General features: G+C 48.6%; 1 protein-coding gene across 3 annotated transcripts in view; it reads left to right on the top strand.

Moving 5' to 3' along the window:
- Positions 1-13,064, top strand: part of FARP1 (FERM, ARH/RhoGEF and pleckstrin domain protein 1) — a 288,311-nt gene that overhangs the window by 256,879 nt on the left and 18,368 nt on the right. For all 3 annotated transcript variants that reach the window (XM_046664844.1, XM_046664842.1, XM_046664843.1), the window contains 2 exons: positions 5,574-5,655; positions 11,106-11,343. In XM_046664844.1, the coding sequence (XP_046520800.1) occupies positions 5,574-5,655; positions 11,106-11,343 (320 nt within the window). The remainder of the gene's footprint in view (positions 1-5,573; positions 5,656-11,105; positions 11,344-13,064) is intronic.

Here is a 13,064-nt window from a genome sequence, read left to right as displayed (position 1 = left end):
CATGTTCTCAAGCATATGTGGAAGCTAGTTTTTCTTTATCAGCCTTATTCCTGACTCTAAAGCCCACTGTGCTTTGAGAGCAAGCTGCTTACCTTAAAGAAAATGAAAAAGATGTTTCTAGTTGCCTGAATCGCTGGTGGCCTCTGCTGGAAAACACTTGAGAGCAAGTATTCTCGAGGTCTCTGATGAGTTAAAAATGGCTCTTCTGCATTTTAATATGTGGCCGTTAACAAGACTGAACACGGGTAATGACATCGGGTCTCATCCGGGTGCTATCAAGCCTGCCTCTGAGTGGGTTGTAACTTTTCCTCCTCTTATTAAACTGGATCTGGTGTTAAACCTCAGAAGAAGAAAGGCCATAGCTCTAAGCAACCCAGGAGTGTAATTGATGGGCATGAGATGGCTGAGGACATGAGGCACCTATTTTCCGCTGGCGCCAATGGATGGGATGAATCCCTGACCTGTAGCAGCCGGAGGGACACCCGCGTGCCCCTGGCCCAGTGAGGACGCCTCTCGCACAAACATCTTACCCACCAGTGGAGATGTGAATTATGTTCAAATTAATAGGATTTTCCCCTCCGGGGAGTTCAAAGGATATTGAAATCCATCAAAAGATATTGAAATCCATATATATTACATGTGGCTAATATATATTTTTTATATTAATAAAATCTAATACTCTGGCTCATTTGTTTGCTTTTTGAACCCAGCCGTCATCCCCAGCCCACATAATAGTGGAAGATTTGTCTTTACTCATTTACTCATTTTATTTACCTAGATACATAAGCACTCATAATGACAGACTTTTTTTTTCATTTAGAATCATAGAAACCACAAGGGATAGTAAGAATAAGGATGTGGTGTTTGTTTTGCAAATAAGGCCTAAAAATAAGGCTTTACAAAGTGAAATATGTTTCCCCGGGTCAGAGAGCAGCCAGACACAGAGGCGGAGGAAGAGTCAGCCCACTAGCTCTGAGCTGGCTTTTGAGTTTTATTCTAAGACAGTGATCCTTCATTTTGTTGCGAGAAGAAGGGGAGGGCTGAGTGTCTAATGAACATGCTTGGATTAATCCTGGGCTACTTGATGAGCCTGACGTGTCAGTCTCTGCCTGTGTTCCCGGTAAAGAATCTCCAACACTTGACTGAAGCCAGGCCTGTCCCGCTCTCTGGAAAACAGCCTCTCAGGGGGCGCTGGCACCCTAGGGTGGGATAATTGGGGATTGTATCGCCAGCAAGGTCATCGGCGTGCTGCAAACTCTGTTTCTTCTGGAGTTCCACGTGGACATGATGTTGAGCCTTGGGTTGGGGGTGTGAAGGGGGAGCAGAGTGGCAGTTTACCCCGCTGGCCTTGCCCCACCTGCACCTGCAGCGGGTGAAAGAGTTTCCTGGTGGTCAGAGTCAGAGCCCCTCCATGCAGGGTCTCCTTCTGCCCCACCTGGATAGACTCACTGTTGGTTGGCCGCCCTCCCATAGAGGGCTGGTCCTCGTTTTCATTTCCTTTTCCTCCTCTCTTCTCCCTCTGTCTGCTGCTGAGTTACTGACCAGCTCGTGTAGCGGTGAATGGAGTGTTTACATAGAGTCCAGAAGACTCAGAGATTCTGGGGGGGGGGTGTGTGTGTGTGTGTTCAACCCTGTGCGGGATACGTGTAATTGCTCCTGGAGTGCACGAATCCTGGTGCATGGGTCAGTATTGAGCATCTAGCAGGCCTCTCAGTACATGGTTTTCTGAAGTGAAATTGTCAAAAGACTTTTCAGCTTTGTGGCCGTGCAGTGATTACGCAGACAGCAAGTATGTGGCCCTGTCTTCCAAACAAGGACCCTTTTCTTGTGAGGTTAACATCCGGAGGATGTTCCGGAAGAGCTGTAATTACTTTTTCATATTCTTGATAATAAAATGACCTTTAGCTCTTCATAATAAAGCAAATGCTTTGGACTTGTAGATTTGGTGGCATCAACATGTAAAGGAAATAAAAACAGGATGGTATTTGTATACAAGGCAGAGGAGTTTCGGGTCTTGCCCCCATCCCTGCGGATTGACTGCATGTTCTGGAACCAGCAGGGCTGGGACTTCCTGTGCTCTGTGGTGGGGAGGGGACGGGAGGGGGCAGAATTGTCTGTACTGGTGTGTTGGCTTCAGAGGCCCCAGCCTGGTGTCACCACACGTCCTAGAGCTGGCCCCATTTGAAATGTATCAATATCAATGTCTTCTCTGCAGCATGGGAGCTGGTGATACCCAGAGCAGTTCCTAAAATGAAAGTAAAGACACTGAAGACAGAGAAACAGGGCTCTGCTAGCAAGCCGACACAGGAAGAATGTCCCCTTGAGTTTGGGGCTTTAACATCTGTGCACTTTCTCTTAATAAACACTTGGCAAAAGAAGAAAGGAAGTGAAGTCAGTGGAGTTTGGCTTCCACCTCCGCTCTCCGCCCCCTGCTCCGGCGTCTGCTTTCCAGCGCTTCACTTTCTCTTGGGCTGGGCTGCTGTCAGTGAGAGGGAAGAGATTGCTCCTTATAAATGGAAGCTAGAGACCCCCATTCGTCCCCTTGCCCATCCAATCCAGAGGACTCTCGCTAAAATATCTTGTCCTATGAATTAACTAAAGACATTTCTTATGTGCGTTGTCAAATGGCATGTCCACTTGAAGGTTTTCGGTTCAATTATCTGAGTTCCAGATAACAGCTACGTATCCACAAATCAAGTTTAAACGGTGTCTCACCTCCTTTTATTGGTGTGTGGCGTTTAGTCAAAATCAGGCCATTCTGGCTCAGGTAGTTGGCTCCTCCTTTGTTGTTCAGGTGTGGGGCGGGGGTGGAGAGAGGGAAGGAGAACTTTCCAGCTCTTTAAGGAGCCTTGTGTGGTGGTGAAGGTGCAGTAGGGCAGTTGGTTCTAAATAGGAGAAAGCCTACAGTTCAGGCTGGAGCTCCTTTCTGCTCCAAGTGTGTAAGGAGAAGAGCAGCTAGTAACTTCTCAACCAAACCCAGTCACACTTCAGGATCAACGGAATGGCCACTGTTGAATTTCTCAAGAGTAATTTCATTAATAACCATCTGCCAGAAATCCAGAGATGCCTCAGCCCGCAGCTCATGGGGTGGAGTAACATGCGGTGATTAGCATCAGGCCGAGGACTGTCTCCAAAGCAGAGGCTGGACCTAGGTCAGATGCTTGAGTATTCTCCAGTGACCCCGTTTTGGGGGAGAATTTGATCAGATGGGTGGGGATACGGGAGTCACACAAGTAAGGATAACTGAGGTTCCTAGCTTGAGGCTGGGGCAGAGCAGGTACCTCATTGAGGAAGGAAGTGGAGGCAGGGGATTGGGTTTTGGCAACAAGGTAATTAACTGTGTGGAACCTCTTGAGTTTGAGATGCCTGGGCTGTCTTTCACATAGAGCCCTCTGGAAGGTATGAGAAACACAGTGCCCAGGTCAGTAGCTACAGAGAACATTTGGGTATAGGTTTGGCATCCTGAGTTGAAACCATGGGAATAGAAGGGATAAAAATAGGGGAAAAGGAGAAAGTGAAAAGAGAAGATAACCACCCATGGATTCCCAAGGAACAGACATCTTGGGAGTAGCCTGAAGAGGTGGGCTTGGCAAAGAGGACAGAGGAACTGACTCGAGAGAAAGCAAGGGCCTAGAGAGAAAGGCTTCCGGAAGCCGGAGAGCAGAGGGCCAGGAAGTTTGGGGCCTACTAGCCAGAGAGGCTGAATAGAAGCAGGAGTGATAATTGGGTAGCTTAGGTAATTGAGGAGTTAATGGTAATCTTCCACAGAACACTTTCAGGGGGTGCTGAGGATAGAATCCATATTTTAATTAGAAGAGAAGTGAGTAGTAATTAAGGCGATCTGCCAACAATGTTTGTTTTGGCAGGTAAGAGAAAGCAGAAGGATTGAGGAATGAATTCTGTGTCAGGGTGGAAGAGAACGGAATAGAATAAAGACAGACAGAGCCTGGAGGGGCTGGTGCAGATCCAGGAAGGGGTTGGGGGCATAATGGGAGCTCTCCTTTCATTTTAGAGAAGCTTGAATCACCTCACAGGGCTGGGCGCTCTGGCTCCCTGTGATGGCAGTCACAGTGCACACCTAGTTAGGACCAGTGCAATAAAGCGGGTCGTTCACTGCTCACTGTGGGTGGGAAGCCAGGAGCACAAGTGAGCAACCAGCCCCTGTTTCTACCTGCCCTGGCTTTTCTACCCCCTGGGTTTGCTTCGCTGATTGTGTGCCTTGTTCCCTGCCCTCCTCTCCCCATCTCAAGATCCTTGACGAGTCAGAGACTGAGTCAGCAGTTCTGGAAGGCTCTGAATGCTCAGTGCCGCTTCTGCTGAGGTGGCAGTCGTTTCTGTCCTTGCTGGAGGCGCATTAGTGATGGAGTCTGTGGGGTGTAAATCACGGCCCCTTCTGACTCGGGGTGCAGGTGTTTATTCCACTCCGAACACCTCTCACTTCCGACTGGAAGCCTCATGCCCAGATTTTTACATTTTTAATTCATCCGTTTCATTTAAGTTGGCTTCTAGCTATCCGGAACAGTTGGTTTGAAGATATTAGCCAGGTTTGTCATTGAAAATCGTGTTTTGATTGTCTCTGGGAAATCCTTTTCTCATCAATGGGTAAATTCACAGATATGCACTGGCATTGTCTTTAGGAGTGTAGACCAGACTCCTGGGCTCACGTAGAAGCTCCCAATCTCATGGTAACTGACGTTAGACAAGTTGTGTAGTTTCTTTGTGCCTCAGTTTCTTTAGCTGTTTAATGGAGGTGATAGTGGTACCTGCCTCATAAGGCTGCCATGAGGATTAGATGGGTCAGCGCCTATAGGGTGCCCAGCACGGTGGACAGTACTCAGTAAGTACGAGCTACCATTATTATTTTTCTCTCTGCTGTTTAAGCCCCTGGATTATCAACATCGGCTAAAGCACTGAATATATACCCAAATTCTCCACTGAAAATGCCCACATCTTTGTCATCTGTCACCCAGCATGTTGGTGGGGGGGGGCCCTGGCCCCTCCCTTCCCCCCTCTGTACCTGGGACACCCATCCTGCCCTCTTCTGGGTTAATTTCCCCCATTCTCTCCTCCATGCATGAGCCTCCTGCACTTTCTCAATTGTATTTTTCACTTCCTGAGGGCTTTTCACACAACTCTGTCTGCTTCAGGCTAAGGGCTCTTGGGAACAGAAACCTCGATCTGGAGGCTGTCTTGCTTTTTACAAGTGCCTATTAGTCTCAATCCGCGGGATAGAATCCATTTCATGAGCTAGTTACTGCAAGTGATCTCCACGCTGTTCTAACCACGCCAAGATCACCCAAGTGTGGGTGGAAAAAAAGTAAAAGGAGACCGAATGAAAATCATCAGAAAATGGCCTCTTTCAAAGCACAGGCGGAATTCTTTGTCTGCAGAATGACTGGGGTGATTTCAAAGTCGTCTTCCAGGGCCAACATTCCGTGACACCCAGAGAAGGGAGAGGTACAAAGAGGCGACTGGAAAGGAAGACGTAAGGTTGATATTGTGTGATCTGGGCCAGGACGTTTTCCGGAACGTTTTCACGGCTAATGCTTTGGTTTCCAATCCTTTGCTCTCAGGGAAGGCCGCTCTAATGCCCACATCAGAGGAGATCACCAAAGAATCGGAGATGTCATGCTGAAGAACATTCAGGGCATGAAGGTGAGCTGCCTCGGGACTCGGCCGAGCGAGTTCCCTGGGGAAACAGTACTGGGGCTGCTGGAGGCCTTGGCCGCAGTCCCTGTCCGGGACCCCGCGGCCTGGTCCGACAGTCTGCTCGGGGTAAACCGTCCCGTCCTTCCGAGGTAATTTTATTTGGAACATAACGGACAATCCAGTCACCTTGGGGGAAGCACTCTTAGTATTTTTTCTCTTCAAAAGCTCTGTGTTGTAACCAAAACAAAGGTATTTTGTGTGAATAAGTCATTCAAAACTTGCTTTAAAAATTTTGTAGACATACATTGTTTGGTCGAATAAATATTTCACGTTTAGTCACTTTGGTTTCTTGTAAGCGTAACAAAAATAGATTTTTTTGGATTCAGATGTATTTAGGAATTCCAGTCAATTCTATGACTTTAAGACAGCGTACAGGGCAGATATATTTTTAACCATCCAGCAATATCTACAACGACACAAAAGAGTGAAAATATACCCAAAGAGTCAGTACATTTGAAACCAATATTCCCATTTTTGAAATCTGCCCCTCTCTTGCATCTGAAATTTTTGTTTTTGCATTTTCATTTTAATCCATTAATAATTCCTTTAATATAGAATGTTTTAATTCACACAATTTATCTTCTGAATACAAATACGTCCGTATTTGCATTGTAAAGCAATCTTCCTGTATCTCGACTGCACGGAGCCTATCTAATAACCTTAACTAACAACTAAGAGCTAATAACCTCCTAAAGAAAGCCAGTTGTTTGTCTTGCCACCGTTTCGGTCCGTCCAGCCATCCCTCTGTCCATCGGCCCATCCAGTACGCCTACTACACAGGAGGCACGCACAGAGTCAAAGTTAGTGTAGGGATTTGAATTAATTCCCAAGAATCTTGCTAAGTTGTTTAGTGTTTAATTTTTTCCCCTTAGAATTAGATATCTCATGAGGTCGGACAATGGGAGGAGGGTGCATGGAAAAGATAGCATCTGAAGCTACTCAGGAGACTTCCTGTTTCTCTGAACAAAGATCAAGATGTTATTTAACAGACCCCGAGCTGTTGCTCACTTTTTCACAGTATTCAAAAAGCAGCACCCCCATCTTTGGGCAATATCAGAGAGGCCGTGGAAGCCACTGGGTTGCAGAATTCTGTGCAAAAAAGAGAAAAGCAAGAATTATCTAAGATGTTCCAGAAATCTGGTATTTTTTTAATGCCATAAGTAAGGTTGATGCACAAAACTCAAATGTGGCACAACAGACATCTTTTCACTTTCCATGGTGTTTGTTTTAATTAATATATTTTGTTTTGTTAGAGCAAGTTTAAGTTTACAGAAAAATTGAGCAGAAATCTACACAGAGAGTTCCCATGTTCTCACACACACCCACCCCACCCCCACCCCCGCTGTCCCCTATTAACGTTAACATTGGTGCGGTACATGTGTTACAACTGAGCAACCAATACTGATACATTGTTATTAATTAAATCCATAGTTTACATTAGGACTTACTCTTTGTGTCCTCCTTTCTGTCAGTTTTACCAAGTGCATGCTCTCATGTACTCACCATGACAGTATCCTCGAGGTTATCCTCACTGCCCTGAAAATCCTGCGTGCTCTGCCTGGTCATGCCTCTCCTGCCCCCAGCCCCTGGCAACCACTAATCTTTTACTGTCTCCATAGTTTTGTCTTTTCCAGAATATCATATAGTTGGAATCACACAGCGTGTAGCATTTTCAGACTGGCTTCTTTCACTCGTTAAAAATATCCTTTCTTCTCTCTTCTAGAACATGTTTTTGTTACTGTTGTCCTTCCCAATCTTCTTCCTCAGAGCAAGCCTTTTTTCCCATGTTCTGGACTTTTTCTCAGTCAGTTTGGTTTTTTACCTTTTCTCACAGCGCTCCTTTTATCTGCAGGGCGGTGCCGGCTGCCGTCTGTGCTTCCTGCCTCCAAGGAGGCTTGGACTCTGGGGACAGCAGCAGAGACCTGCCAGCTCATTCCCCGCCCCCTAGAGCTCTCCTGTTACCAGCTTTCCTTTGTGGCTCTCCCACAGAGAGCTGACATTCACTACACGTCCGCCTTCCTCTCCGATTACCTAGCACCTAAGATTTCCGCTCACAGCCATTCTTTCTCCTCGGTCTAGTGAGTTGGCATTTTTGCATTTAGTCAGCTTCTTTGGCTGTGCTGGCATTTTAGTTATTATGCTGATGCCATGAGCGTTTATAGCGTGGAGCTCTGTGCAAGCAAAATAAAAATAGATGCAGAGGCTCAGAGAGCTACTGGCAGCCTTTTAAAGAAATTGTTTAGGTGGTTTTTCTATTGTGGCTGTTATCGTTGGTTTTAAAGAATTTTTATGAAGTGTGGAGGGGAGCTTCAGAAGGCTCTGGAGATGTAGAAGTCCAGGTTAGCACTTTTGCCCAAAATGCTTGGGATGATATGCAGCTTGCAGCGTCTTTCATGCCTCCCCCCCAACCCCAACACGCACCTGTGCATTTACCTGCATTTGCAGGGACTTAGAGGGGCTCAGCAGGGATGCTGTCATTAGCTTCAGCTGGACTGGCTGCTCCCAGACCCTCCACTCCTGACCAAGGGAGCTGGGCCGGGCCTCCAGTCCCCTCCCGAAAGTCAGAAATACCCAAGTCCTGATCTCTAGCTCAGGCTGTGAACTCCCAACTGGAAGCATCTGCCCAGATGCACAAAGGCCATGGAAAAGGACACCCCTGCCTTTCATCTTAACCCTTCACCTGCCATCCAGGCTGGGACCTTTCCCGCTGAGCCGGCTGTCTCTCCAAACCTCCCCGTCCACACCCCCTCTCCTTCTTAAACTCGGACCACATTACTCCGTCTGGCTCTCAGCTTTCTCTCTGCTGGATGACTCGACCAGCTTCCTGATGAGTCTCCAGGCCTCCCATCAAGCTGTCCTCTCATCCACCAGACTACCTAGGCTCAAGACCCCCCAGTCCCTCTGTGGTCCGGAGAATATAGTCCAAATCTAAGCCTGGTGAAGAAAGCCTTCACACTCTAGCCCAGACGATCGCTCCAGGCTCCTTCTCTTCACATTCTGCTCTGCACTCCAGCCACCATGAACTCACCTCCCCAGGTGCTCAGGTCCTCACAATGCTCCTGCCTCAGCTGGGTGCATGCATTGGTTCGTTTGCTCACTAACGCATGCAAGCAACAGACATTTATTGAGCACCTACTGTGTATATCAGGCCCTGAGGATATAGTGACATGGCAGTCTCTCTCAAAATCAAATAGGGGACTGCACGTGTGGTAACATTGCCTAGAGCTACACACACACACACACACACACACATATACACAGGTACTTGCCACACACACACGGGCATGTGTAACTGGTGGAAACTGAATAAACCATGCGGATTGTACCAATGTCAGTTCCCGGCATTGATATTGTGCTATATTTATAGTTATGCAAGATGTTAGCATTAGGGGAGGCTGGGTGAAGGGCGCATAGGACCTCCCTGTACATTTCTTTGTAGCTTCCTATGAATCTATTTTTTAAAAAGCCAATAAAGCCAGCAGGGGAAGCCATGCGATAAGGGCTAAGATGGACAAATTCAGCCTAAGTACAGGAGGATAGAGGAGTCCCTAACAGGGGAGGTGGACTGAGGCTGGGCGGGGGTCCTAGGCTGGGGAGCGTCCCCTGCAGAGGCTCTGGGTGCAAGAGCCTGGCACCTTCGAGTACAGTTGCTCAATGGGTGCCCCTGGGTGAGTAGCAAGAGGCCACAATGGAGGGGTAGGAGGGATTACATCCCAAGGGCCCTATGTGTCTTGCCAAAGACACTGGAGGTAGTCCTGAGATGGTAGGAGCTCTTGTCGTATTCCAAGCAAGAGGGCAGTGTGCTCAGCGGCATTGTAGGAAGTTTGTTTTGGTGGCCGATGCGTGATAAAGTGGAGGGGTGAGGAGTGGAGGCTGAGACCCCATGGAGACACCGTTACAGTGGTGGATGGCACAAGGCCGAAAGGAGGGCAGTGACCGTGGGGATGAAGACGGGAACAGGTTTGACGTTCTTAGGAGGTAGAATTGGTAGGACTTGGTGAAGGATTCAAAACGAGGGAATCTGGAATGTTCTCCAGGTTTTTCTGTCCTGAGTAACTGGCTGGTGGTGGCACCGATCCTGAGGTCAGAGAATGGTGGGGTGGCTCCAGGCGAGGTGCTGGCCGCTGTGTTGCAAGCTCTTTACGGAGCGGAGATGTCGGGACTGGGGGTCTAGGTGAGGGAGTCAGCAGGGCACAGACAGTGGGCCCAGTCCTGGGGAGCGAGGCCTGAGGACGACGCCTGCCGTTCTCTTGTCTGGGGTGTCCTCATTCCCCCCACTTACCCCATCTGTCAGGAACATCCTTCCCTTGCAATTCTTCCCCACCTGCCATGAGGAGTTAACTCTCCCTTTAATGCTCTATCATCAGACTTCTTACCCTGCACCTGTTTCCACTACGGCCTGTTAAAGGAAAAAATATTCGATGGCACTTGTTAAAGATGAAGCCGACTTCATTCAGGCCCATGTGCTAGTGTGGGGACCACTGCGATGGGATTTTACAGAGGGAGAGTCAGATTGGACTCGACTCTGAATACAGCCTGGGCAAGTGGGAATTTATAGGCAAGGAACAGGGCGGGGGTCGGAGGGTGGAAAATTACTAAGAGGGAACGTCAGAGGGGAGGGGGGTTCTGGCAGAACCAACCTAACAAGATTCTTTGCTGAAGGCGGGCCGGTGTGATCAGCCCTCATGGGGGATGGCGAGAGATGAGGGACCCAGTGTGAAGGGTGCCCGGATCCAGGGTAGGGGGTTCTGTTTAAACAGATTTAGCAGGATTCTTGCTAATACTGGATTTTACAAGGAGGTAAAGCACACAGAAGGGCCTGGGAAAAGGTTCAGGAGCCTGACAAAAGTTTGATTAATCAAAGGATCTTTATCAGATGCCAGTAAAGTAGGAACCATGTCTAATTCTCCTCCAGCTCCCCCAAATCTAGCAGAGTGGGTGGCCCATGGCAGATAGTTACCGTATGAATGCATGAGGGGAGTCAAACAGAAATATCTATTTTTAACCACATAGCATTTATTGAGTGGCCCTGGTCTATTTGTCATCTTTCGACATTTAGAGGAAAACCACAGGCCCCCAGAGGAGCTCCTGTTCATTTATTTCCCCTCAGTTTGGCCAGTCTTGTTTTTAACAGAACATTTACACCTCTAATATTATATATACATCTCATATTTTATAATCCCTACACATTTTAAACTGTTCAATGCTTACTAGGGCTTTTTATTTCATCCTGAGAATTTCGTTTAAATAGTGAAATATGAACTTAAATAAATGTGATGAAATAATGGCAGCAAAGGTGATCTTCATTTCCAAAAATCAGCCTGGGTGGAACGTGTGAGCGTTCAGTTCAGCTGAGCAGGGCCCCCCACCCCACTTGTCTTTCTCCCCACCTCCAGCAACTGGCTGCCCAGCTGTGGAAGCACGGCGAGGCGCTGGAGGCCCTGGAGGCCGGCATCAGGGGCTCGCGGCGGCTGGAGAACTTGTGCAGAGACTTTGAGCTGCAGAAGGTGTGCTACCTGCCGCTCAACACCTTCCTCCTGCGCCCGCTGCACCGGCTCATGCACTACAAGCAGGTCCTGGAGCGCCTGTGCAAGCACCACCCACCCAGCCACATGGACTTCAGGGACTGCCGAGGTGAGCACGCCACCAGACCCAGCCCCGCGGGGAGGGGGCTCTGGGGGAGAGCTCTGTGAGCCTGTTACCTGGGTTTTCATATCACACAGGCAGCCATGCTTTTCAGTACCTGATGGAATATTTTGTCACCTCTTGATCTTGCCATAAAGAAGGTGATAATGATCGTGATGACCTCTCTTTCCTTCCTCTTCTACATGCATTTCTCCTCTGCTCCTGGGTGGTTTGGTGCAAAGAACCCTCGAGAAACCCCACTTAGAGTCAGCCCCCTCCAGGAAGCTTTCCTCTGCCTACAGGGTTGAAACTCATCACTCCCTCCTTGGACCGGCCACAGAAAATGGCTTGTAATGAATGCTCTGCTGATTGCCGCTGGGCAGTTGTAATGTACCCTTCACCACAATAAGCACTTCACCTGTATTAGCTCTTAATCTTCACGACAAGCCTACCAGGCAGTGGTGAGGTCATTTTACTTATGGGGGCTACTGAGACCAGAGAGGTAAATGACTTGGACCCTAAACCCAGAACCTATGTTCTTGACGGTCCTACTCTACTGTCTCATGATGAGATTACCAACTGCCACTCGCTTAGCACCTGGGACAGTTACTGTGCCAGGTATCTTATTATGTTAACGCCTTTACTCATTGAACGACCCTAGGCGATAGTGTTATCCCATCTTACAGATAAGGAAACTGAGGCTCTGAGGGAGTAAGGACTTGTGTCACTCAGCAAAAGGTCGGAGCTGGTATTCCGGACCATGCTTTCCCACTCTGCCATGCACTGTCTTTTTGAACATAAGTCACCTGTCTCGTGTTATATGCAGTCTGTTAACGTCTGCACTCTCTGGCCTGGACTGCAAGCTCCTTGAGGGCCAGAGCCCCAGGCCTGTGTCCTCTGCGTTCTCCAGCCAGTCTGTACACGGGGGCCTCCGCAGGTGGCTCTTGACAGGTTACATGAATTTGCACACCTGTTGGTATGTCAAGGCCCATATCTCTTGCTTAAAGTATTGTAACACATCCCATCTCTTAGGCCACCTGTGTTCTCTTTTTCTAAATGCATTTCTTACTGCTTTACTTAAAACCTTGGTGACACCTGATTCCCTCAGGCTCAAGTCTACACCCTTCAGGATCTGGCCCCTAACTAGTCTCTCATGCTACAGATATGCACTGAGCACCTGCTGCATACTAGATATACAAGAGAGAATGGAACAAGGTGGCCCCTCCTCGTAGAACCCACTAGTGGGCCCAAATCGGGGCACCTGGGCAGCGAGTGACCTGTGAGAAGGACGTGCCCAGTGCAGCAGGAGTGCGGGCTTCCCACCCAGCCTTCAGGACTCGGGAGAGGCTTTCCGAGGGGGAGGATATCGAAGTTTAGAGCTGAAGTGTAAATGGGAGTTCCTGGACGAGGGGAAGGTGTGGAGGATAGAATTGGGAATAGCACATAAAGAAGTCCAAAGGAGACAGAGACTATAGAACATTCCAGAAAGTAGAGGTTCTGTGTGGCTATAGTGTGAGATGCAGAGACAGCAGCAAAAATGAGGCTGGAACAGGGGCTGGCCCCGTGGCTGAGTGGTTAGGTTTGCGCCCTCCGCTGCAGGCGGCCCAGTGTTTCGTCGGTTCGAATCCTGGGCGCGGACATGGCACTGCTCGTCGGACCACGCTGAGGCAGCGTCCCACATGCCACAACTGGAGGAACCCACAACGAAGAATACACAACTGTGTACCGGG

Source organism: Equus quagga, chromosome 6 (assembly GCF_021613505.1).
Source record: "Equus quagga isolate Etosha38 chromosome 6, UCLA_HA_Equagga_1.0, whole genome shotgun sequence".
Lineage (NCBI taxonomy): Eukaryota > Metazoa > Chordata > Mammalia > Perissodactyla > Equidae > Equus > Equus quagga.
This window is presented reverse-complemented; position numbering and strand designations above follow the sequence as displayed.